The sequence below is a fragment of the Megalopta genalis genome, chromosome 11 (assembly GCF_051020955.1).
Source record: "Megalopta genalis isolate 19385.01 chromosome 11, iyMegGena1_principal, whole genome shotgun sequence".
Classification (NCBI taxonomy): Eukaryota; Metazoa; Arthropoda; class Insecta; order Hymenoptera; family Halictidae; genus Megalopta; species Megalopta genalis.
Window position 1 is genome coordinate 16,130,058 of NC_135023.1, and position 25,547 is coordinate 16,155,604.

General features: G+C 36.6%; 1 protein-coding gene across 4 annotated transcripts in view; it reads right to left on the minus strand.

The window, feature by feature from the left end:
- alpha-Catr (alpha-catenin related) overlaps positions 1-25,547 on the minus strand; it is a 164,030-nt gene that overhangs the window by 90,777 nt on the left and 47,706 nt on the right. Inside the window, exon 1 of one of the 4 annotated variants that reach the window (XM_076525391.1) lies at positions 15,524-17,456. The exons of the other annotated variants lie outside the window; for them this stretch is intronic. Coding sequence (XP_076381506.1) covers positions 15,524-15,589 — 66 coding nt within the window. The 5' untranslated portion in view covers positions 15,590-17,456. Of the gene's footprint in view, positions 1-15,523; positions 17,457-25,547 lie in introns of those variants that run through there. 4 annotated transcript variants of the gene reach the window in all.

The following is a 25,547-nucleotide window of genomic DNA, read 5'->3' on the forward strand; positions in this document are numbered from 1 at the left end:
AATAACGATACAGATAATTAAGTAAATAAATAAATAAATGAATAGTACAGAGATAATAGTAAATAATAATTTAGAGAGAGATAATAGAGATAAATAGTAAAGATTTAAGCGATCGTTTGCCAACGTCGCCCTATTCGAAATATTATTTTCCTAGAAATTTCACGGCGATGGGATTCCTTATAAAAATATTAAATACGAATGACTAAACGAGTACGACCCAATTTCCGCGAAAATAAACGGAAGCGCGACACTTGCAGCCTATTAAACCGCTGAAATGGAAAGATTCCTGTAGCTTCCAGCAGGGCAGTGGTGTATGCCCAGAGAGCTTCACGAATGATTTGATTGCCACGGAATGAAAATTAGAGGACGGCTGAAAATGAATTACTCGGCCAATTTGCTGCTCCTATGCGCCGAAACTTATCGCGCCGGTGTCATTCGTTTCGAAATCGACAACGTTTTGGGGACGAAGGAACTGGGAGGAACAAAAGGACAGTTCCCAAAGTTTGCTCCGCTTCCTAACTAGTCCACCAACTAATACCGTTACCATAAAGTTATACTTCGAAGAGGATGAGCTTCTAACGAGAAAGTTGCTTTTTCATTCTGTACACAAAGTGTACAGTACGCGGCTCTGTTTTCTTATTAAACGTCAACTTTTTCGGCGCACAATGCACACGGCAGCAGAATATTGTGGCACGTGTATAGCCGCGAACAAATGTACGTGGATATCTTTTGAAACGAAATAACTATTTTTAAATTGCACTAACCGACTTGATCTTTTTTTTGAAATGTTAGAAGGATTATTTTACTAGACAATGAGTAAAAATATTCTTGCAAAAATAGCAACTGGGTAGAATAACGAGAAAATGTTTTAAGTCATGTTTTTCGATCTTTCCATCTGAGCATAACGAAAAGTCAGAGGTTTTTTTTCGGCAAAATTATAAGCATGAAACGACGCTTTTTTACTTCTTTTTGTCGCTCCGGCCAATTGCAATTTTTAGAAAAATTGTTGTACACGTTGTTTAACGCATTCAATCATGTTTGAAATTACAAAGACAATTATGTTTTGTTGATAAAATTCCCAATGACAATTTATGTTGTCAAAGAGGACTTTAAATAGTGTAAAAGGGTGATAATAAACAACGTAAAAGGATGACAATAAATAACGTAAGAGGGTGACAATAAATAAAGTGAAAGGATGACAATAAATAAATGTATGAATATAAATGGTTTTATTTTTATAACTACATTTATTTCAAGAAATCATATGACGTTAAACAATATTGCAATTCAAATGAATTCATTAATTCCAATTTACTGATATGAAGTATTTCATAATGATAATAAAAATATCAGTATTACAAATTATAACGAACTGAGATCTGAAATATTGTTAAAGTTTCGTTCGTTATATTAATCACTTTCACAAAATGAAACAATGGATCATTAAAAAGCGTTAAACACTGGTCAAACATGGTAATGTTTTATATATATTTTCTTTAAATTATGACAACGTGTTATTTGAAGATGTTCGGTAATGAAGTGACCCCGAAGAACAGGAGTGCGTAGAACTGGGATAAGATAGACGTGAGTAGGGGTGTTCTCGTTGCTCGTTGCGGAAACCCGACCCAGTTAATAAGATGCGCTCATTCAATATTGGTTGTGTATCATGCCATTGTAACTTGAGCGACCTTGTTCGCCAGAATCCATGATCTATCATTCTGTTTTCGAAAACAAGCCGTTTCTCGGCAGCTGCACGCCACGATCGATCAAAACATATGTGTGAAACATATTTCTAAGGAATACATCGGCCAAAATTCTACAAAAGTATGCCACCATTTCGACATGAACACTTTATAAGAAGCGTGGATTTCAAATTCTGTCTTGTATAAATTTATAATTATAGTTTCAAACTTTGCCTGTGTGTGTGTTTTATAAAACCAAGTATGTATTTATCCTTCAGAAATTAATTTATTTTCTTGAGACAGAAAATTTTTGCATACAAAATATAAGAATTTTAACGAAAAAAAAGCAAATTGTATACCTCTGTATTTGACAGTCAGATTTATTTATGTTTAATGAGCTGTTAATTTATACCAATTATTTAACTATTATTTACAATGTATTCTCTCAAATTTTCTTTACCCATACGTAGTTTCGAGGATCTGAACGCATTGAATGTACGCTAAATCATCAGTGACCATCAATCCCCAAAAATTATAATGAAAAGTATTTAATTGACTTTAAAAGTAATGAACTATATGTAAAAGTATTCATTTAATATTAAAAGAACTATCGTAAGATAGAGAACTTTGTAGTGAGTCGAAATAATTTCAAGTCAGATTTCATTTCGATTATTAATTAAAGCACGAAAATCTACGGTTTAAGTGTTACACACTGCATATAGGAATAATTTGGAGATGATCTGATAACCTTATGGAATATTAAGATCGTATTTCCGTTTGCGTAGTACGCTATGTGTTACTGAATTAGCTTATTCCGTTTTATGTAAATATTGAACTTCTAAACGCGGATGAGCCCATAACACGAATATTAACTGCCTCATTACAGCATGTTAAATCTTCATGTGCGGAATTATGATTCCGCGTAATGTGGTCCATACACGAGATATATTCGCATTTAATCTAAATTACGCTGGCGATCGCATCTTCGTGTCAATATTATGTCGAGATAGAGCAGATGTACAATCCTCGATAGAAATTCAGAAGCAACTCTAGAGATACACTGCAACACGTTAATGTTAAACTGCAAATTATATTTATTTATAAAGTGAACGAGAGCGACAAATAAGACAGAGTGTGCAAATTTTACTCAAAGAATAAACGGACGCTTTTGTGAACGAAAGAATATTGTAATAGGTTAAAAAGTCAAGTTTTGGCTCAGCTTCGAAATCGTTAATAGAAGAAGGAAATTTCTATATGATTTCCATTTGTTACAATTGATGGAACTAATTTTGATTTCGTACAAAGAATCCGCGCTCTAGTCATAATATTTTTTCTGACGAGGATCTAACTCCGACGTCTGATCTGCAGAGATTGCACTGGCTGAAACGGTGTGACAAAAATAATAATTACCTTCTAACGTTAAATCGGCCCAATCTAGCACTTAACGCAGAATTAAAATTGGAGATGAAATGTTGGACAAGCAGCGCACAATGCAGCCGAAATGAACGAAGTCCTCTCTCCTATCGTCGATTACACCCGCGCATGCTAAATGCATTCCGGCGAGTGATTAGCTCCGAAATTCGCTGGATTAAGATAATCCGTTAATTAAAATTCTCTTTGGACGGAGGGCCCGTTCTAATTTCGTATGCATGAACGTCCGGGTAATGTTCCCGCAGCCGGAAAACTACTTCGTCACGGGCACGACGATTTTGTATCGCGATACCGCTATGTAAACAAAGATACACCGGTGTGCAGGGTTAACGTAATCCGTTTATCCGTGATTGGATTCCAAGAGATTCCATAGATATGCCACGGAAGACAATTCGTCGCGACTGTAATGACTCCGGCGAAGACTGAAATCAATGCCTGCGATGATACGATGACAATCGCGCGCGAATGATGTATTCATTACTGCTTGACAGCTAATCCAAAGTGAAATCGTCATGAAAATCACGCGACGCTAAGCCCGCGTTACGCGCCTGCGATTACAGCATTCGATATCGGACGATTTTTCCGTGTCCTATCTTGCATTCGCAACGAGATTTCGGGTGAAAATATTTTATTCAACTATTCGCAGCGTTTTAGGAATTTTTTGGTCTACGTTAATTAAAAATGCTGGAAATTCTTGCGAATACAGGTGATTGTGTGTGATTGTTTAATTTTTCTTTCCGATTTCGATAACACTTTGGGAAGAGGTTGCCCTTAGAAAAATATTCGACACATATTTCTTGTTACCAACCCTAATTTGCAGTGGAGGGGTGAATCGGTCTCCCTAGTTGGGGTGGAAACCATATTCGTCGAATATTTCGGGATTTATTACAACGATGGTCCAAATTACGAGCTTGCCTATTCTGTAATAAAGAATCCAAATGCGAAAAATAAATTTTCAATATCTTAACTTTTGTTTAAGAGATATATCACAAAATTACAATTTTGTAAATAATTTTAACATTCAGATGTTAATTTATTATCTTGGATATTTGTAAGTAAAAAGCGTACACCGAAGTGCAACATATGGATAAAATAGAATTCAGATTTTATGCATTTTAAAAAATATTAGAATTTAAATGTCTTCTAAGTACCATTTCGGTAAATTCCTTTGTTATCAATATTTTGGTAATATATGATCGATCTTGGTATGGATGTTGCTATCGCATCATTGCGTAATTGTTAATGGGGTTGCATTAACCGTGATTTATTAATTATTCAGCAAACCTTTATGTAGAGCATTATGCAATGCCACTATTATTAGAAGCTCGCAACAGTATCTCTGCAGGATGCATTGGATGACATGCAATTGTTTGATATATTATGCATTCATCTTGCATGAAGTATGGACCCAATTTTGACAGATGAGGAACATTTCAATAATTTTATTGCCAGAGATAAATGAGACAGAAAAAGATTGTAGAAATGTCCCGCGTGAAAATAATTATGTATCAAGTATTAAAAAACTTTTTTAATATGCAATATAGTTTTCAATATTTGCAGGACAGTGAATAAACAAGTAACAAGAAGAATGTAATAACATTCACGAAAAGATCAATCAAAATTTTATTTAAAATCGGCTGCAACTGCGAAGTTTTCAAGTGTTATTGAAAATATCCGGATTATCAAAGTTTGTTAGTTAAACTGAGGCGATACTTCTTTACTAAAACAATACGTAAAGTATGGAAGTTTTTCGTAAGCTTGCTTTGAAACACTCATTACTAAGAAACCATAAAATTCCTAATTGTCGAATTACGATTTAAAGAGTGAATTTGTTAAAGAGTTAAGGAGAGTCATAAAAAAAGGAGTTCAATAAAAACTTTTCATATAATCTCAAACGAATTTTCATATCCCTTTGCATAATTAACTCAAAGGAGAACTAGAACAGTGCTTCGTTAACCTGATTTCAAATTGATCGGATGTAATCAGCAGTTAAAATTAATAACAATAATTGTACAATTTATTCGTCGATTTAAAAAATCTATACCAACCGCAAACATAAATAATTAGAGACTAGCAGAATTTTAACTTCACTAATTGTAAATCCACCACTTCATAAGTTCATTAAACAATATTCAGCAAGAATTTAGAAACCCTAAACCCTATCAAAAAATTTAATAAGTGATATCGAACATACATATGTACATGTACACCATATGGTTTAAAGCATTAATAGATCAATAAACAATGTTGACACATGTTTAGAAGATGTATTGGAAACTTAAAATTAATCGATTCAGTGGATTTTAAAATGTTATGATCGATAGCTCAACAAAAATTGCATGCAACATTGTAGAAATATATTTTAGTTCTTGGTGCTTTTTCAGTACTGGAAACCATTGTGTTAAATATAATAATTCAGACGCAGATTATTATAAACGTGTTTCAGAAATTGTATTCACGATTGTAAGAAAACGTATTGAAAAATAATGCTTCTAAAGTTCTGTAGGAAAATACTTTTAAAAAATCAGTTCCTCCTACACAAAACCTGATTATCAAGAAAGGATGAGTCCTTAAATTAGCGATGCAGCGTTGTTCTTCTTGGTAAGCCGTAAAATGGAAATCGTTCTTTTACGAACTCGATAGATCGAGCTGTTTCTACTGGCTAAGTATTTTCAATTGTTCTCGTATACCCCGTTTTCCATGGACGCACGCTCGGACATCGAAAACAAGTAACCAATGCAAACATCATTCTCCAGGATAATAATCTTCCATGTGCACACAACTTTCCCAGCTGTTTCACTGTCTCGAAATGCGAGAATGACAGAAAGTATGCGCGAAGTGCTACTCGAACGCAGTTTTATTGCGATGCGAACAGCACGTGCTCGTCTGTTCGATTCGCTTTCCGATTTCGAAGCATCTTGCACAATTTATCTCTGCGAAGCGGACAGTGGCTAGAAACTCGTTCCTCGTGATCGAAACTCAAGTTTCGAAGTTTTGCAATTTGAATACAAATTCTTGACTACGTCAATTCATAAACTTACGGAGATAAATAATCCAAAATATTAGCGATTTTGTATGATTTAACGAATTATTCTAAGAATTTATTCTATCTGACGTCGAGACGAACTCAACGACCTGTTACATGTAATATGACCTGCAACCATGCATAACGATAACATAATTCTGTCTAGAAAGAACGGGTTTCCAGTCCACTGTGTAACATGCGCGTGATCGACATAACTTCTTTATTCATCATAATTTACTGCGAATTTCTGTCACTCAACGTAAACAATGTTGATCGATGGAGTCTGAATAATCTGGCAGCCTGTGTACGATCGTTGCGGAAAGATTAGCTACGCGTTAAGCTTTCCACGCTGGTTAACTAGTCTCGCGTGACTGTCATTCGGTTGCATTGCAAAATTGCGGATTCCCGGTGCAATAATGTTTTATCACGAAACTACCAATTTTCCAGCGTTTAGAGACACGAGGTTGCAAGAAATAATAGGGATACTTTTGAAAGAAGCTGCAATTATTTCTCGGTAACTAATTGTAGCTTGTAACATTGTAAAGTAGTCCGCTGATTACGATCGGAGAATACATACAAGAGCAACAAAATGGGTACAGAATAATCTACTATGTTGTAACTTTTCATCGCGTGAGGATTTAATTGCACGATTGATTTGAATAACTTGTTAGCATAAATAATTTTCTTCGAGATGGTATACTAAAAGTCTAGTTATTAAGCAATAGTTTTCAGGTGTAGAATGAAAAATTAGTTATGTAAAACAATTTTAATGTTTACAGTTATGAAATAATATTTCGCAGGTGTGCAGTGTAATATTAGTTGCACAAAACGGTTTTTACATGTATAGCTACGAAGTAATATTTTGCACATGTAAATTAGAAAATTGTATTGTAAGTAGATCGAATTAGAGGATAAAAAGAAGTCGATGACATTTGAAAACGTATTAACGAAGAAGCAAAATCATCGTTGATCTACGAATTATTCTATGGAAATGATAAAGGTGTCGAAAAATATCTTCGACAACACACTGAACAAAAATAAAGCTATTATCATCGTTATATCTCTTAACTGAATCTATTTTTCAAAAAGTTATCTCGCGAAAATGGGACCATCAAATTCAGTCTCACTCTTTTTTCTGTAACAAATTGAAAGATTACGAAGAAATGTTAATCTGGAGATTTACGATGATTACAAATCTCTTTATCCTCTTTTCTAAAATTGTTTCAGAAGAATGAAAATTACATTTCGCTCCAAGTTCTCTATTAACTGGTTCGGTGAAATTGTGAAAAATTGATTTTATAAATAAAGAAATATTCTATGAGAAAACTTTATTTAAGAAATGTTCTATAAAAAATAGACTAGAGAATCTTTATTTAATAAATGTTCCGAAGAATCATTATTAAAAAATATGCTAAAGAAACTTTATCTAAGAAATGAAGCTTTTTTTCTTTATTTAAGAAATTTTCTAAAGAACCATTATTTAATAAATACATTAAAGAATCTTTGTTTAATAAATACTCTAAAGAATCTTTATTTAAAGTAGATTTGACCCAGCCTCGCGAAATGTCGCGAGCATGAACCCTCTAGCCGCAGACGAGTTTTTGATTATTCGGTATGAAATCGCGAGCCAGTTTGACTAGTTATGCAGCTGCATAGATTGAAAAGGATATAAAATGTAGAACAGAAAAAAAAATACAAAATTTTTAATGAATGTAAAATTGCAGATTTGTCAAGCTTAGTTTCTTTTTACTAAATTTTACAGAATATTTGAAACGCGAATGCGACGAAGCCCGCGTTGCGAGGAATGAAGTTAAATTTCCATGGGCAAGGTCTAACAATAAGAAACGTTAGCCTGTCACTTTCACGGACTTCTCCATATAGGATAGTTACTTTTCGAATAGTATTTTGTACTGTCAAGACGTTCCGCTTAAATATGGCACTCCGGAAACATTAATACAAACACGAGGAAGCATGTTGGAACGAGCGAACGGCTTTGAAACCGACGTGTATGTGAAAACATTTCCTCGATAAACTCTCGTCGAGTCCTCGATATAGGCCACGAGAAAAGTGGATTGTTACACGCAATCACGGTTGTTGTAAAACACGCTGCAGAACCGAGAATTTCGATTCGGACGTGCTGCACTTACTCGGGGAAAAAAAAGATGATGATTCGCCGGCGAAAAATATTCGTTGTCACTGCGATTAGTCCGAGAGGACAGTTCTCAATTATTGGACCGCGCTATTGATTCTCGATTAATTATACGCGTAATTCAAAGTCCCTCGAAACTTTCCGGCGTTATCCAATATTTCAGTGTCGAGAATGGCACGTGTGCCACTGATTCGAGAACCCTTTTCAAGAATTATTAGACATATAATCCATCTTTTGCCCGCGGGTATATTCGATGAAAAGGAAAGGCGCAAAAAAAAAGTAAATCCGATGAAAGGAGGTTGCTCATCCTGAAATAAGTCTGAAACGTCGGCTGCATTTCTACAAAACGACGCCGCGGGCCGCCTTTTGATTGGCGCGGCGCTGCAAGAATTCGAAATTAAAATGTGCACGCGATATCTTCGGGAAATTCGCTTTTAGATGAGAAATTGATCGTTCCGCGTGTCTCAGAATCAGTCGTTCGTGACAAAACGGTTTCTGATGTAACCAATTGCTGTGCCTTTGACTTGTTTCCGGCCGTAACTAACTTAACATTTATCGAATAAGACGTATTACATCTTTTTTTTTCATTAATTGAAGTTAATCGGGCCCGAAAGGCACAGCAATTGGTCACCCAACAGTACCCACAATTTTAGTGCATGCGACAAATAAGATAATAAAATAAAAATAAAAATAAGTGAAGAAATAAAGAAATAAACAAACGATACAAAGATAAAAGGAAAATAAAATATTAAAAAACTATACAAAGATATAATTAATGTGTTCGTGGAGAAGGTTTACTGCATCCAAGAATATGCATCTGTGCAACATGTGTCTTAGCTTTTTTCGGCAAGTGTATCTGCGATTCAACAAAATCGGAGGTGAAACCCTCTTTTCTGCATAATTACTAATTTCTTTTACATATTTCGGACACCTCATTAAGATTCTTCCGTGTGCTTTAAAATTCATTAATCCGAGACAAGTTAACGAGTTTCAATGCACTGAATCAATTCGCAAGTCAATTTACAAATGTACACAGTGCAAAGGACAATTTTAAATTCAAATCGTTTCACGAGTCCCCTGGTCGCACCCGATTTCGATTTAAATTGGAATTTTTTAATCTGATCTGTATTCAAACAAATCGTAAAGTTTCCTTACGTTCGTTCAAGCAACCTCAATTCTTTTGTTATAATTTGATTGGGACATGTAAGTGGTAAAAAGATAGAGGAGTTATGGAACGACCATGAATAATTTATAATTTAAACAATGTTTCATAAAAATTTAGAAACTAATAATAATAGAACATATGTACACATAATAATCCTGTATTTGCTACATAAACCATCTGGTTTAGAGCATTAATAAATAAATAAGTAAGTATGTTTGGAATATATTAACGTAGATATTTCACACTGACTTCACAAATATTAAAACTTTGTCTCGTTTGTACTAAAACCTCGTTAACACTATCTTTTGGTTATGTGAAACGATGTTTGATTGTTTCATATCCAATAAAAGAACATGATCGTTTATCGTTTTGTAGATATTTTCTGAATTGCCTCTTCCATTTCGTGTTTTTAATATACGTGCCAGTAATTCCTGGTAATATCATATCCACCATTTCATCGGAATATTTTCACTAGAAATTCAGGGAATCAAATTATAATGTCAAGTGCGATTTCAATTTAAAAGGACGGTAGCATTTCACTCGGATACAATTACTAAGTTTTATGATAAAAGTAAGTGGACGAAACACAGAGCAGGAAATACTGACGATAAATGTAACAATGCAGAGAGATCGTTATGAGCTTACAAAAAATGTTAAAAGTAAAAATAAATTTGTATTTAACCTTTAGCCATATTAATTAGGCTTGATGCCAAATGGATCTATCAATACTGTACCGCAGTAGGTACGGTGTAGAAGAATTTTCAATTCTCTGTTATCCGACTCAATTTGTGAAAAAAGAAGATTTAGGAAACCTAATATATTATTAAATGGTGTAGACCACACACCATAAGTAATGTTTCCCACACATTCCATACGGCATCGTGCCGGCAGTCTGACCGTTAACTACCTGTTTGTTGCAATCGAGGTGGAACATTCTTATTTTGCATAATTCCGCAGCTTGGTAATTACCAAACCCTCGTCGTTTTGCTTTAAAACGTCGCGTAAGCATAGATGCAAGATATGCAAACGCGTGTAGAAGAGTTCATGAAGAGGGATATTCCAGCGACATGTACAATGCGAGACCGCAGCCGTTGTTATCAATTTATGTATTAATTAAAAAGTTCGGTGTCCTCGTTTGCACGAAAAAAATTCTCTATTGCTAATTAACCGTCAAAGCCTCTCAAGGGAAAGGGCTTAATTACCGTCGGTGCGATAACTTTTCTGCTGCTGTTTGTTCGAAATTATTTCGCGATTACTCGCGTCATCGGGAGGAGGAGGAGGGAGTCATTGATTGGTCCGGACGAAGATTCGATGGAACGTTGCCTCAAGAATTGTCCCGGGGCCTATAGATTCGCCCGTCGCCCTCTTGATTCAACTCCTCGAGCCTTTTGGGGAAAATCCCCCACGGAGGGAACCACCCTTTTCTCCGCCATTCCGTGCCTAGTCTCCTTAAGAGGAGCCCACCGGGCTTTACCCTTCTGGTAAGGTCGACCGAACCGAATCTCCCATTAAAGTCGGCTTATTAGTTCCTCCGAGAAACATTTCCAGCAGATACTTCATGTCATAAAAAAAGTATTAACTTCGCGCTTTAAAGCCCTCTCCGACGGTTGTCGGGGTCTCTACGACCGTTTCTCTTTCGCACGAAAACGTGCTGAAGCTTTGCTACCTTCTAACGGAAGCCTTTGCGCTTCGGACATTTCTGTGTCGTACATTTTTCCAATTTATTTGCTCGAACTTTCAGATACGAGCCTCAGCGTAAGTCCAAAATTATGAACAATTGTAGAAATAGTTAGTATTGTATAGCTGCTTTATTTATCAATCAAAATTCTGTGTACATCCTTCTATGTTAACATAAAGTTAAGAGATTTACATCACTGTTTCATTCGACTAAATGACTCTCTTACAAGATAATCTTTTTCTATTAAATAAATATATATATACAGTAGATTTCTGTTTCTCTAAGTGAAAGAAAGGAAATTTATTCCTCGAATTTATGATACATTTTTCTCGAGCATGTGAAAGCACTGCGGATGTAGAAAATTATAAGGAATCCCAACAACAAATTTCTTTAATATTATTGTAACAAATGAGATACTCAATGTAATTAGATACTATGTTTATTGGAAAGTGTTGATTCCTTTTGTTGCAGTACAGTGGAACCTCGATTATTCGGGCTAAACAGAATGACAAGAATGTTCAGATAATAAAACGGTTAATCGATTAATATATACAGACGAATTTCGGAAAAAATGAATAAATATAAAGAAATGTATTATGACGGAAAAGTATGGGAAATGTTTCGTTGCTTACGGTACCTGCACAAAATTTAATAACTTTGATTAAATATGAAGGAAATTTCTTCAGATGAAAATACTTTGACAATGTAGGAATGTTTTCCATCATAAAGAGCACAGAATGCGAACAAAAGACTTTGATTACACCGCGGATTTTTGTGCAAATTCTCACTTTCATACGTCATTTTACAAGATTTCTCGTAAGAAGGAAATAAAAATGTCAGTGAACCCTATCAAAGTTGGGCATTGCTGGAACAAAATTTTATTCGAACAACATTTCGAATAAATTCTTTGAACAAATTCCTCAAACAAATTTTATTCAATCAACAATTCGAATAAATTTTTCGAATAAATTCTTTGAATAAGATTGCATTCGAATGATATATGGAATATATTCTTGGAACAAACTGTATTCGACTAATATTTGAAATAAAAATTCTACGAATAAAACTCTATTCCTTATTCCTTATTCGGATAAAATATGTCTAACTGGATCCCGTTAAATTATATATTCTCCCGCATTTTAAAAATCTGCAGATGTCATGAATGTGTAAAGATCCGCAGTCCAACTATGATTGAAAATATCACGAAGCGCAGCTGTTTGCGATCAGTGCCGGCAGGACAATGTACGACTATCATTGACTATTTCCACTTGTATTATTGACGACACCAATATTTGTGCACTATTGATTCCCCGTCTCGCAGTTATTTGTTGTTATCGAGCCGTTTCAGAAAACAAATAGCGTCGTATCAGTGTCAATGTTTATAACCATTAACAGAAGTGGACATAATCAAGAATGCTCGGACACGAGCTAAGTGGTTCTCAAGTACACGCGCACCCGATGAACTTTCAAAATCGATCACTCGAACGGGAAGCATTCCATGAAAAACTTCCATTTAGAAATTTTCGTTCGATTCTCTCGTGCAGGATTTATTTCCGAACCAAACTTTCATTTCAGCTCCCACCGTCGATTGGATTTATTAATAGCGCATTATTCCCCTCCCCTTTCGAATTCGCGAAGCAGAGGCGGACAATGCCGAGACGCTTTTATGTAATTTACGCGATAAATAATAGCTCGGGTACAATAATGCTCATCAATTATTTGTTCAATCAACGCGACGAAACAAACGCGGCTATTTCTCACTTTCAGCAGTTATTTCGAGACTTTCGACTCAGCCAATATTTTCCGTTTGTCGCCATACACATCGACGATTCTTCAACATGCACCGCAGGAAAACAACATAGAAAATTTACCAGGCTTTCCACCGTGCCTGAAAGTTTTATAAAACCACCTGATATTTTGGTGAAACCTTATAATTATTTCGTGGCAATATGAAAAAATAGTGCATGAATAGCATTCTAGGATTAATAAAGGATACCGCATACATGATTGTTCTCGTAAACGTAATATTTCTTTCCAAATGAACGGAAATTTATGTGTTATGCGAAATTTTCATAAAGCCGCACGTTTTCTAAAGTAAATTACATCAAGATTAACAAACATTTCTTCTCTGTTTAATAATTAATATTTTGTACCGATCGAAGTTACGACTCATTCCAACGTTCGTTTCTTTTCTGAAATCAGTATTTACTGTCACGATTTTTATGTGAATTGTTATTTATACAAATCATTATTTTCTTAAATTGTTACTTATATAAATCGTTACCTATAAATAGTTATTTATATAAATCATTATTTTCTTAAATTGTTACTTATATAAATCGTTACCTATAAATAGTTATTTATATAAATCATTATTCATGCAAATCGTTATTCATCGATCATTATTTACATAAATCATCATTTATGTAAATCGTTGTTTGTAAATCGTGCCAGTACATACTGATTTATGTAAAGGACACCAACGTTGCAGAGTCGTAACTTCGGTGGTGACTAGTTGATGATTTGGCCTGCACTCAAAGCCAATAATAAAACACCAATCTGTTGAATTAATCGTGAAATGAATACGACATAATATACGGACCTGTAGGAGACGGTTTGGATACCATTTTACGAAGAAGTGGAGAAAATGAGAACTTCATTTCTTGTCATGATAATGCTGCAGTTCATGCATCAAGATAACCAAAGTAGCGGTTAAACGAAAAAGATATGAGGGTTTTGACATGACCAGCCTGTTCGCCAGATTAAAACCTAATTGAAAACCATTGGGGAATAATTCCAGGAAGAGTATATGGTAATTTCAAACGATATAACACCGTTCCTGAGTTATGCTTTGCTGAAACCGAAACGTGGCCATCTATAAAAACAGAAGCTTTTCGTAACGTGATTTCATCAATACTTTATCGTATTTTCGACGTTATTCGAAAAAAGGACTGTTATAATAAATATTTATTACGAAATAGAGAAGAAATTGTTGTTTATCTTGTAGATAATTCCTTTAAAAAAACGTGTGGATTTATGGAAATTTTGCTATTCAGAAAATACATAAACTTATGTTCTTTTATAAGCAAAAATTATATCTCTGAATGCAATCATGCATATAATTAATTTTATTAATCCTAAAATGCTGTTCATGTGCTACCTTTTCATTAGTATGGAATAATTATAAAATTTCAGCAAAATATCAGGTGGTTTTATGAAAATTTCGGGCACTGTATATATTTCTCGCCGTGTAACTATAGTAGAATGATACTAACATAGAACCAAATCGTTTCTCACGTGCAGGACGTCGTGAAAGTATTATCAACGTGGAAGTAATTAACGATTTCGAACGCTGCTCGCCATTATCGCCAAGAGAAGCAACCGATTAGTCAGTGAAACTTGCATCGAACCTTGTACGTATGCCAAACGGATCAGCTTCCTAATTAAGCAGGAGTTTGTAGCGACTCCAGCTGAAGGTATTCATCAGCATCCGTTCCTGGCTAGTTTACTATTTGCAATCTGATTAATTGGTGTAATCGCGGACACGATATTCTGAGGTCGTTCATTCGGCCGGGCCATAATGTTATCAATTTTCGGGGAAATGCACCATAATTTGAATTTGATTAGTGTGCATGATTTCTTTGCGAATGTCCATTCTTCCGATTCCAGGACAGGAGTTTTTAATTTACATTAAGTATAACTTTAAAATAAAGCTCTGCATTAAGTATAATTGTAAATCTAGTCGTATTCATAAAATGTATTCATAAATTCGTCAAATCTACTTTGAAGCTATATTTATAATTGATCATGCAGTTCATTATTACATTGTTTGCAATCGATCATATTGTTCCGAATTGATCATATTCTTTATTAGCATCCGGGCAACGTATTTGTGCCACGTGACCTATTGAACTTTTTAAAAGAATCGGGAAACTGAGCATTTCTGTTATTGCAGTAATTAGATGGTCATATTCAATTTCATATTCCAATGATATGATTATCGCTGCATATCGGAAAATTTGCACAAACATTAAATGAAATGCAGTGTCAGCGATGTTTGATCTTCCATTTTGAAAATATCACATTCAAATTTGGCGACCTGGAAACCAGAAGGAGCACCACCGATTTTCATAAAGATCAAACGATGTTATGAGCCGCGACCAACTTTTCGGTGAAAGGCATCGCTGTGCGCTTTTTCTCGGATTTTCCTCCGACAAAGTATCGCGAGCATAAACGCAACGAATGTCATCGCACAATGCGGTTCGTCCGTTGCAATCTGCCGGGGAAAGAAATTCAGTTTCGACCCGAGACACCGGAGAGACTGAAACCAGTTCCTCGGAAAGATTAAAGGACGAAAGATAAAAGCAAGACGTGATACTATCGTTAGACATACCTGATGGTCGGGAACCATGCCACAGTCGTACATGTCTCTGTCTCGTCTGTAGAATGCGGCAGGCATATAGACAATGGGGTGACAATCAATTCAAATAATAATCTTCGTCTTCTCCGCTCCTCCCGTCTACTTAGCTTTAATATCTATTTTTGTATGTATATCTATATTTTATATATAATATATTTCTCTCTTTCTTTGTCTATATTACTATTAAAACTTTGGTATTATTGTGCCTGTCGAGATTTGTCAGTTGCTCTCCTCGGTTAACTTCTTCGTCCTCTTTTCGTTCTCTCTCTCTCTTTCTCTCTCTCTCTCACACACACACGCTCTCTCTCTCTTTCTCTCTTTTACCCTCTATAACTTTGCCAGTATGATCAAAATATACTATGAATCGTCAACATCGTTTAGATATGTGTGCCTCTTATATAGAATAAATATTAATCTTCTCTCTCTTTCTCTCTTTCTCCCTCGTTTCCTCTCTGTTTCTCTGTGGGTGCAGGTGATCTCTTTCGTTAACAAGTGTACTCTCTATATCTCGGTCTTCCGGTTTCAATTAGAAATGCAATTCCTTGACTCTGCCTGGCCGATTATGCCCTTAAGCCCGGCAAATCGAAGGGGTCCAGGTTCGGTGAACGAAGGCTGAACAAAAATAGACGTTGCTATATATTGTATATTTGAAGGAAGATCACTGTTCCAGGCTGCCGGCACAGGCTCGGGACTTGTCTCCGATCGGAACGGTGCAACGAACCCCGGTCGAAAGCTCGTCGTCGTTCTTCGCACGGGTTCCACGACCCGCGCAGACGGATCAGGCTACCTTTCCGCCGGTAATTCCGCTTGCGTGCGAGCGATCCGCACGAGACGAAGCCAGGTCAGCGTGAACCGGTTAACGGAATCGGTATGGCAACGGATCCGCGGGTCTCGCGTCTCCTTTCCGTCATGCTACCAACTTGTCAACAATAGCCGACCGATCCTTCGCGGTCCCGGCTCCTCGATCGTTGCACTTGATCGGGATATCACTGACCAACTCGCTGGACGATGCCCTACTCTACCGTCCCAGCTGCCACGGGATTGACGGTCCGCCTTGATCTCTGATCTCGACAGATCGAGCGATCCCAAACTCGCGCACCGAGTCTCTCTCCAAACAGTCGAACGTGGAAGGACTTTGCTCTGCGATGTTGCTGCGAGATTCGCGTGTCGGTAGATCCGTTTCCACGCCGAGAACTCGGGACACAAGCTTCGAGCCTCCTGGTCCCTTCTCTCCGGGACAATCTCTCTTCCACTCGGCCGCGCAAGTTCTCGGAGAGACAGACTCGACGGACGTGTCCGATAGTTTCTCACGGTGCACAGTCCGGCCCGGTTCGCTCTCCTCCGCGACTGTGACACGCGATTGGGATCGACGAGGCGAAGATGATGGGGGCAGGCAACGTGAACGACGACGACGACGAGGACGACCGGGATGATGAAGAAGATGAAGAAGAAGAAGACGATGACCACTCGTTGCGTGTGTGCGGCTCGCTCTCTCGCGTACGCGTGTACACAGTGTGAGTAGACATGTGGGTGCCTGTGCGTGAGAGTGTGTTTGTACGTGTGTGCCCGCGTACGTCTCCGGCTCTTTGTGTTCTACCTAGATGATCCTCATCCGTGCGAGCTCGTCTTCATATGTGTATGTATGCGCGGGGACGTATGTGTACATAGATCGGATGGCGTCAACGTGTCATACAGATCATAGAGATGTCCTGTGTGCCTGCGACGGGCTCATCCGTGTGGCGGGCTGTCTGTACGTGCACGCGTCTACGCGGTGTGTACGAGTATGTGTGTGGGCTGCGAGGGCGACAGAGCGCGTGTCGCTTCGAGAAACAGGTACCGGCCTGTCGAGTGCCTAGGGGAAGACTGGACTCGAAACCGACTCGCTGCCAGGACCACGGGAACGAGGGTGTTTCTCCCTCTTTCATTCCCTCTCTGTGCCCTAGGCTCCCCTCTCTGCCCCGTCGATCTTTCTCTCCGCCCTCCGTGCGCCCTCGCCGTTTCCTCTCTTCGTTACTGGCGCGCTTCCTCTCTCGGTCCCTGCGTGAAACGTCGGAGCACAGGCGCGCTGACTCTCTCCACCAACCGACAATCAATACGCCGGCAGGCCCGTACTTTCGCCCGCGAAATCGCAATTTTCACAATTCCTTCCTTCATCCAGCCCCACATCGCCACCGGTCCCTCTTTTCCGTCGCCTTGGTCCTCTTTTCGATCCTCTTTCATTCCCCGCGCACCCCGCGGCCCGTCGGCATCCGACGCTCCCGCTTTTCCCCGCCGCACGGAACACCCGACAGCCGTCCACGCCAGATTTTCCCGGTCGAACATTTTCCACGGCGGATCCGGCTCGGCCTAGGGATTTCTTGGTTTTTTTTCCGCCCCCCCTCTCTTTACGCTGAGTCGGCCGAAAAAGCGCGGGAGTTTCTTGCCAGTCCGTCCGGCGGTAATAGGCACGGGAACGCCGCTCCACGGTGGTTCCGTGTCTTTTGTTACCGGACTGACAATGGACGACCGGTTGACCGTAATTTTCGCCGATGCTAATTCCGGCTGTCTTTTATCCTCCCTCCGCAGGCCGACCCCGCGTCGAGCTCACGGTCTTCGGCCGAGTTCGAAGGATTCCCGCTTTGCTCCTTTTACGCTGGCTGAATTTGTTGGTGCTTTGACACTTTGAGTGCCTACTCTCCGTCGCGTCTGCACCTCTCCCCCTTCCCGCTTCGCAGACAAATGAACGGGCGATTCGATTAATCGTGAGGTGACGGAGTCGAATGTGACGAGTTTAGAGTCGTTCGCCAATTTTCTTGCTGGTGAGGGTTTATTTATTACAGTGTCGTTGTGGAAGAATTTCTCTTCGTTCTATCGTCGTTTCATTACCGGCTTCAAGTTGTGGAAAACAGTAGTTGTATTGCTTAAACTTACGCGAACGTTCAGTCTCGTAAAGTAGTTCTTAAATGTGCTGAACGTAAATTGAAGCGGACGATTTTTATTGGTTGTATGAAGATTTTTAAAGGTGACGGTTCGTTTAGAACATTGTTGCATGTAGAAGAATTGTCCGTTGTTTTATCTGTCATTTCTTCTTCCTTTTGGAATTTTCAAGTTATCAGGTTTTACAAAATTGTTATAATTTCTTTCCGGAACTTTTTTAAATCACATCGAACAGGATTGATATTCTTCGCACATGGACACACAACTCTTTCGATCGGCACTGAAAAGTTTAATTACTTCTTTAACATCGACGAAACATGTAGTTAAACTCTCTAAATCGATGTGAATCGTCAATCTTATAAAAAATCATATGATTTTTGTTAAATATTTTAAGATTCTTGCAAACGATGGTTTGTTTATCACACTGTGGTTGTAGAAGAGATTTTTGTCACTCTCTCCTCGTTTCATTGTTTGTTTAAAATGATCAAAATTGTTAATTAAACTGTTGAAACTGCTACAAACGTTTAGTTTTATAACGCAGTTTAAATGCGTCAAATGCAAAATAAAGCTTATGTTTTTTATTATAAATTCTTAGCAAACACTGAAGAAAATGAATATTTATGAATATACGAACGAGACAAATTTTTGCGGTATCAAATTCCGCACTTTTAATATGTTATCCGCGCGTGGCACGCGCGAGAGCCATATTGATCATTTTATGGTGTTTACGAAAGGTTTGATCTACCACGATCTCTATATCATTTATAATATGAATATAATGCAAGTATAAGTAATATAATACGAATGGCCTCCATATAATACGAATATAAAGTCATTGAAATAATATAACGTGTAGACTTTTTATTATACTTTTTGATCTTAGTCAGCACTGAACTGGTTAAATAATTGTCATGATTCTAGAAAATTTAATAAAATGAATGATCAATCATCTTCAGCGAAGGATTCTTTATTATCGGACTTCCGAATTCAATCACGTACATTTTCACCAGTTCTCAGCTCTTGAAAAGATTAATGTTGCCACGAAGTGAAGGAAAATATACATTTCGAAGGTTTCCCACAAATGTTTCAGTTTTTGGGCACATTTAAGCAACGGTGCACTGTGTGTCTTTGAAACGAGCGCTGACTAATGGACGACGACCTTTTTCCTCGAGATACTGACTTTCACGAATGTTGGTTCACTAAAATTTACTCGGCAAAACGCTTTGAAGAATGCGTCTTGTAACGAGGAAGATACATCCGGAATTTTGTCGTTTGACATTGGGATTCACAGTTGAGATCACACGACGTATATTCATAAAAATGTAATTAAATGTGTTTTTAGAAAGATGTAATCGAACCTATGTTTATAAAAATGCAATTGGACACATGTTTATAAAAATGTGATTGAACGCATATTTATAAAAATGTACATGTTCAATATTTCAGCAGAACCTCGGAAATTTAAAGCATTTACAAAAATTCTCACTCTTTTATTTGACAAGAGAATCGCGACTCTTTTCTTCAACCATAAAAAATCACTTTCATAGTGCAGTCTCGAAGAAGAAGCAAATTAATGTTCAACGTATGCGATCATTTAATCCGTCGAATAAATACCGATATCAAGCGAATCAAATTTAATTTCGACTGGAAATAATCGAATAATACCAATATAAAGTAAATTCCGTTCGACAGCTTCATAACGTGTAGGAAAACACTCTCGAGCAAGTGATCAAAGTAATGATCAGTAATTATCATGTTAATAAATCTTGATTTTCTAGATTCTGTTTCGTTAACAGTTGCTTCGGTTTCATAATATTTGTCAACAGTTCTAAACGCTGCACAAAGTACTTATATATTGAAACGATAATTTTATAATAATAATTTTATCCGAAGAATTTCCATTTATTCTCTCCTTTCCACACGCCCACCGGCTGTTGATAGCTGCATGTTTGCGAAACGAAATCTGTTGAATACTCTGTGTACAGTAGATGTTTACATGAGACGAGATTTGAGCGCTGGCCAATATTCATCAGGTCCAAACGATAACACACCGAGCTCACAGTTTGCTGCTTGTTCCTAACTTCCTAGCCAAAAGTTCAATTATTCAGGCGATCAAGTAGCGAACCACTTTTTTCCTGTTTACCGGATTGAAACTTCTACAACTGGGCTGCTGTTTTGAGTCGATAATAGAAAATTTTCTAGATCAGAGGAAACCCATTGCGGTAATTGAATTCCTGCCATGTGAGTGTGTGCTATGAATGTTAGAGAATCGTTTACGCAGACACGCTACTGCCTGTGCAGATGATTTCGAAGACAGTCGGGCTGAGTACTGTTAATAAATGAGTCATTTCGATTTTTAAATACATCTTGCAATTATATGTACAAAATAAAAGTAGGAAATAAAAATGTTTCGAGCACACGTTGGATCATAAATTAATTACAATTGAGATATTGAATTCTTTTCGTTCGAGTTACTAGATATTCGAGGTACGTTACAAATAATCAACTCCTGTTAACGCGTGATTGATTTTTAATATCAATGATTTGGTAATTGCGTAGGAGAATTTGAGAATTTCTACGGCTGACATTTGCGGCAAATTATTCAGAAAGACGAATGTTCCGTCGCCCGCACAGGAATATTGCCGACACGGCGACGATACAAATAACGAGTGCCAGATACATATGCAAATTAAACAACTCGTCCTCGATGAAACGAAATGTCAAACGCAATAATCTCACTTTGTATCTTCGTTGTATTTTTTCAGGGAAATTTACCGCACCCTAGTTTGCATGAGAGTACTTTATTATTGAGAAATTAATGCGTTCAAAATGAGAAATCACTTCTGTATTGTAATTGAAATATTTCCTGGCGATTGAAAATTTGATTATTCCTTGTTCGATGGATAACGTGTCCGTTTGAATACAAAATGATATATTCGTATTACGTTATTACGTAGATATTATATTTATAACAATTAATATTATTAATTTCGGTCGAAGGTGAAAAGAACATAGAAATATTAAATGAAATTCAAAATATTTCTCACTCGAAAAGACGTTAAAAGTAATAATACGGATATGAATATTAATATTGATATTATTAGTAATAGTTATTAATAATATTAATGTTATTAGTAATATTATCAGTAATATTATTAGTAATAGTTATTAGAAATATTATTAGTAATAGTTATTAGTAATATTATTAATAATAGTTACTAGTAATATTATTTGTAATAGTTATTAGTGATAACATTCACTAATTAGTGCGTCTAATGATCAACCTTCTAAATTTACTTATTGTTACATTATTTATACGTATTTTCTACAAATCGCTATATATTGATATAGCAATATATATGACCATATTGAATTTCGCCACTAAAGCTGTCGCGAACGTTTGTCAAAAAATATCTTTTTCAAAAACGAACTAACGCAGATAGTTCCACTAAATCACTATTAACCGAATTCGTGGAACAGCACATCGTAAATCACAGAAAACCTTGATCCTTGTTTGCTGAACGTGCTCGTAAATCTCCGACTAAACTTTTACACATTCGATGGATAATCGCAGATAAAAATTCGATTATTCAACCATTAAGAACACTCGACACGGTCGATTTCAGAGATCACGGCTCGCGAAAAACAGTTGGCTCACGTCGACATGCTCTTTTTGCTGGACAGATACTTCTAAACGTCTGGCGTCTCATCACATGAGAACATACATGTGACGTTATTACATATTCTGGAAGTAATATGTATATACTATATTTTTCAAACATCATAAATTGTTCTTAGATATAGTCTAAGACATTGTAAAAACGAAATAAAAATGTTTTCTTACAACGAAACAACTTCCCCATTTATTTTCCGACGTGCCAGCGACAAAAAAAAATTTCTGATTCAAATCCTATGAAATTTCCTATTTTGCTGAATGATCTGCTTAATTATTTTTCTATCTGTCTTTATTCATATTTTCCGAAAACCGAGCTCGAAGATGAATTAATTTGATCAATCAAAAGATTTTAAATAGTATCAATGGAAACAGAAATGTTGTAAATATACGCAAAATAAATTTATTTTAAATGAATTGTAAGAAACAGAAATGTAATGAAAATTAATTGTACCTTTCAATGGTTTTATTAAGTCAACAATAGTGGAACAGCACTATTAGTACTGTCTTAAATTTATTCAATATCCCCACAATTTTATATTGCAACTATTCACTTTTTCCCTAAATACGTAAAATCCGGAGTCTAATCACGAATGTTTACTTACACTGATATATTTTTCTAACATAAAAAATCCTAAACGGCATAAATGTGAAAGATCGTTTATCGACCTGTTATGTTCAATACTTTGCTCTAACACGTTAACGCAAATACAAAGTTTGAAATACGTTCATAATCGGTGCAATGAACACGTGGAAGTAAATTTAAAACATAAAGGATATTAGTAAATCTATGAGCGAAGTACATGAAATTGTGGAATTTCTGGATCAGTAGAAAAGGACCGTGTGCAATCAGACACGGCAGTATCAATACGCAAATACCGTCGACAAATAAAGAACTGCCATTGCCACGGTAGAGGAGAACCGTGTACACGCGCCAAACGAAAACAAAAAACTAATGCTCAGTGAAGCTGAAAGCACAATTTTGTAGAAAGGAACACCGTGTAACCCAGAGCTTCAAACGTGGGAAAAGCAGAACTCGAAAATGTGACAACAGTAAAACGATTTGTGGAAAACGGCCGTCGAACAGAAAACGTGACTGTTGTACATATTTGCAGCATCCATACAATTCGGGAGGTCTTCTCTGCTGCGAAAAAAGTGATAGGCATTTCGTTCAAAATCGAAATTGGACCCTCCTCCTACAGCATTCTACATTGTTCTATTTTGAAGTCATTCGTTGATAGACTATCGAAGAGAGCTCTATTAACTGCAGAAATATATGTGTTCCAAGAAAAAAGCTTCACGAAGATATACAAGATGTTCATTGTAATAATTGCATTTTAATAACAATTTCGGAAATGAATTCAAAATTGCCTGACTCGTTTTACAACGTTGTTAAGCAAAATTGATAATACATACAGTTCAATAAAGTTTGATTTTATAAAGAGAAAGTTGTTCTTAATTATCAGTAGTTGTTATAGTTGTTATTATCATACACTGATATAAAAGATGTATTTTTCTCTAACAGAGATATCAGTTATCTAATGAAATCTCGAATAGAATGATCCTGAAGAAATAAATTACTTGCATTAAACGAAACGACAATAATAACAATGCATAACGCGTGTCCTTGTATTTCGTGAAACGTTATTGACGAATGTATTAGCTGAATAAAAAATCTCTTTACTCGTACTATATTTTTAAACACTTTGTTCAAGAAAAATTGATCGGAGTATGTAACAGCGTTATTGTCGTGAATTTTATAAATAGAATGTTTCGTTGCATAATTAATGACATAATGCGAACGTCGCACTCTGAATAATTACAATCTTCAGTCCATACATAAAGTATGTATGTTATAAAATATTTATTAGTGTTCGCCGAGGCAAATTTAACTTCGCTAGCGAAGTGTTGTTCGTTATAATATTGAATAACAATGAATCTAAAAATAATGTCACTTCCTGTGGATGCACGCCACGAGATAGCGACGCTCCGTTGGTAGCGAACGAGTTACGCGAACTTCTGTCTTAAAAATGCGGCGAACTGAGAGTGGAACTCTCTGATTCTTTCGAGGTCAAGGAAAATCTCGGAGCACGTAGGAAAAAAGTTTCCTTTCTTCGGTGGGAAAAAAAATTCAGAGAATAGCTCCGCGGCGAAACGTTTCAACCGATCATCTGTCGCAGAAGGCAGAGAAATCGACTTTTTCCCAGCTAAAGTAGTATGATCTATCTGTATCAAGTAGATACGTATGTACCGTGTTATACACGAGGGGTCGTAAAGAAGTATATATATATCTTAAATCCAACCGAAAGCCGAAATCGCCTCTTACGAAATCCATATGCAATAGGCTTCTACATATTTAATCCGGCATATGAGACAATGCAAGGCATTCCATGGACTATTGCGCCCCTGCTTTTCGTTCGCCGACGGAAAAGTGATGGTGCAATGTGCGGAATTCAATATTGAACTCCGATGCACGAATCTACACTCCCGCGCAAACGATCGGAATACCTATTTTACATTTCGATCTACTTTGCGGTACGAATTAACAATGAGATGGCAAAAACAACAAAATACGTTATATATTTCACGATCTCGTGTTAACAATTATTCTCTGTTATTTTGAGTTTAACGTTAATAGTATAGCAAATAACATTCTGTATAAGCTGAAATGTTTCCACTTTTCTTTAAAAATTACTGTCTTAAATTTAACGTTAATACTGTAGGATATAATATTTTGTATAGATTGAATTATTTCCACTTTTGTTTCAAATTCATTCTCTCAAATCTAACACTAGTACCGAAGAAAATAACTGTAGGTGTAATTACTATGATTAAGTAGTTAACTGTAGGTTAAATTGTTTTGAATTGTTCATGTTAAATGTTTAATGTTTAACGTTAATACTAGGTTCAATTGTTTCCACTCTTGTTTCAAGGATGATCAGTTTAGTATAATGGAATAAAATAACCTTATTCATACTCATCGGAATTTCAATGTTTTTCCTTCGCAAACTTTGACTGTGTGTTTTCTTCATTCAATTGCACGTTTTATTTCGCCAGTACCACCTTTATTTATTGATTATTTCTCAGCCGAATATATCACGTGTAAAATTATCGGGAAAACGAAGCTTTGTTCATGTGCAAAAAAGAATTATGGAAGATATCCAGCTGGTATTACCGCAAAATGTGGTACTGGTATTAAACCGAATAGAGCAAGTAATCGTATTAATAGTACACAATTTATTAATCGATAATGTTTTCATTGCTCTTTACAGGTGATTTATATTACACGTCCCGATGCAATTGTAAAATTACCCGCAGGTCGAGAAACGAACAGAATGCTTGAGGTTGGTTAGAAATTTATTTGAGGAAACCATACAGCTCCAGGAAGAAGAAGAGTTGCGAAAGTCC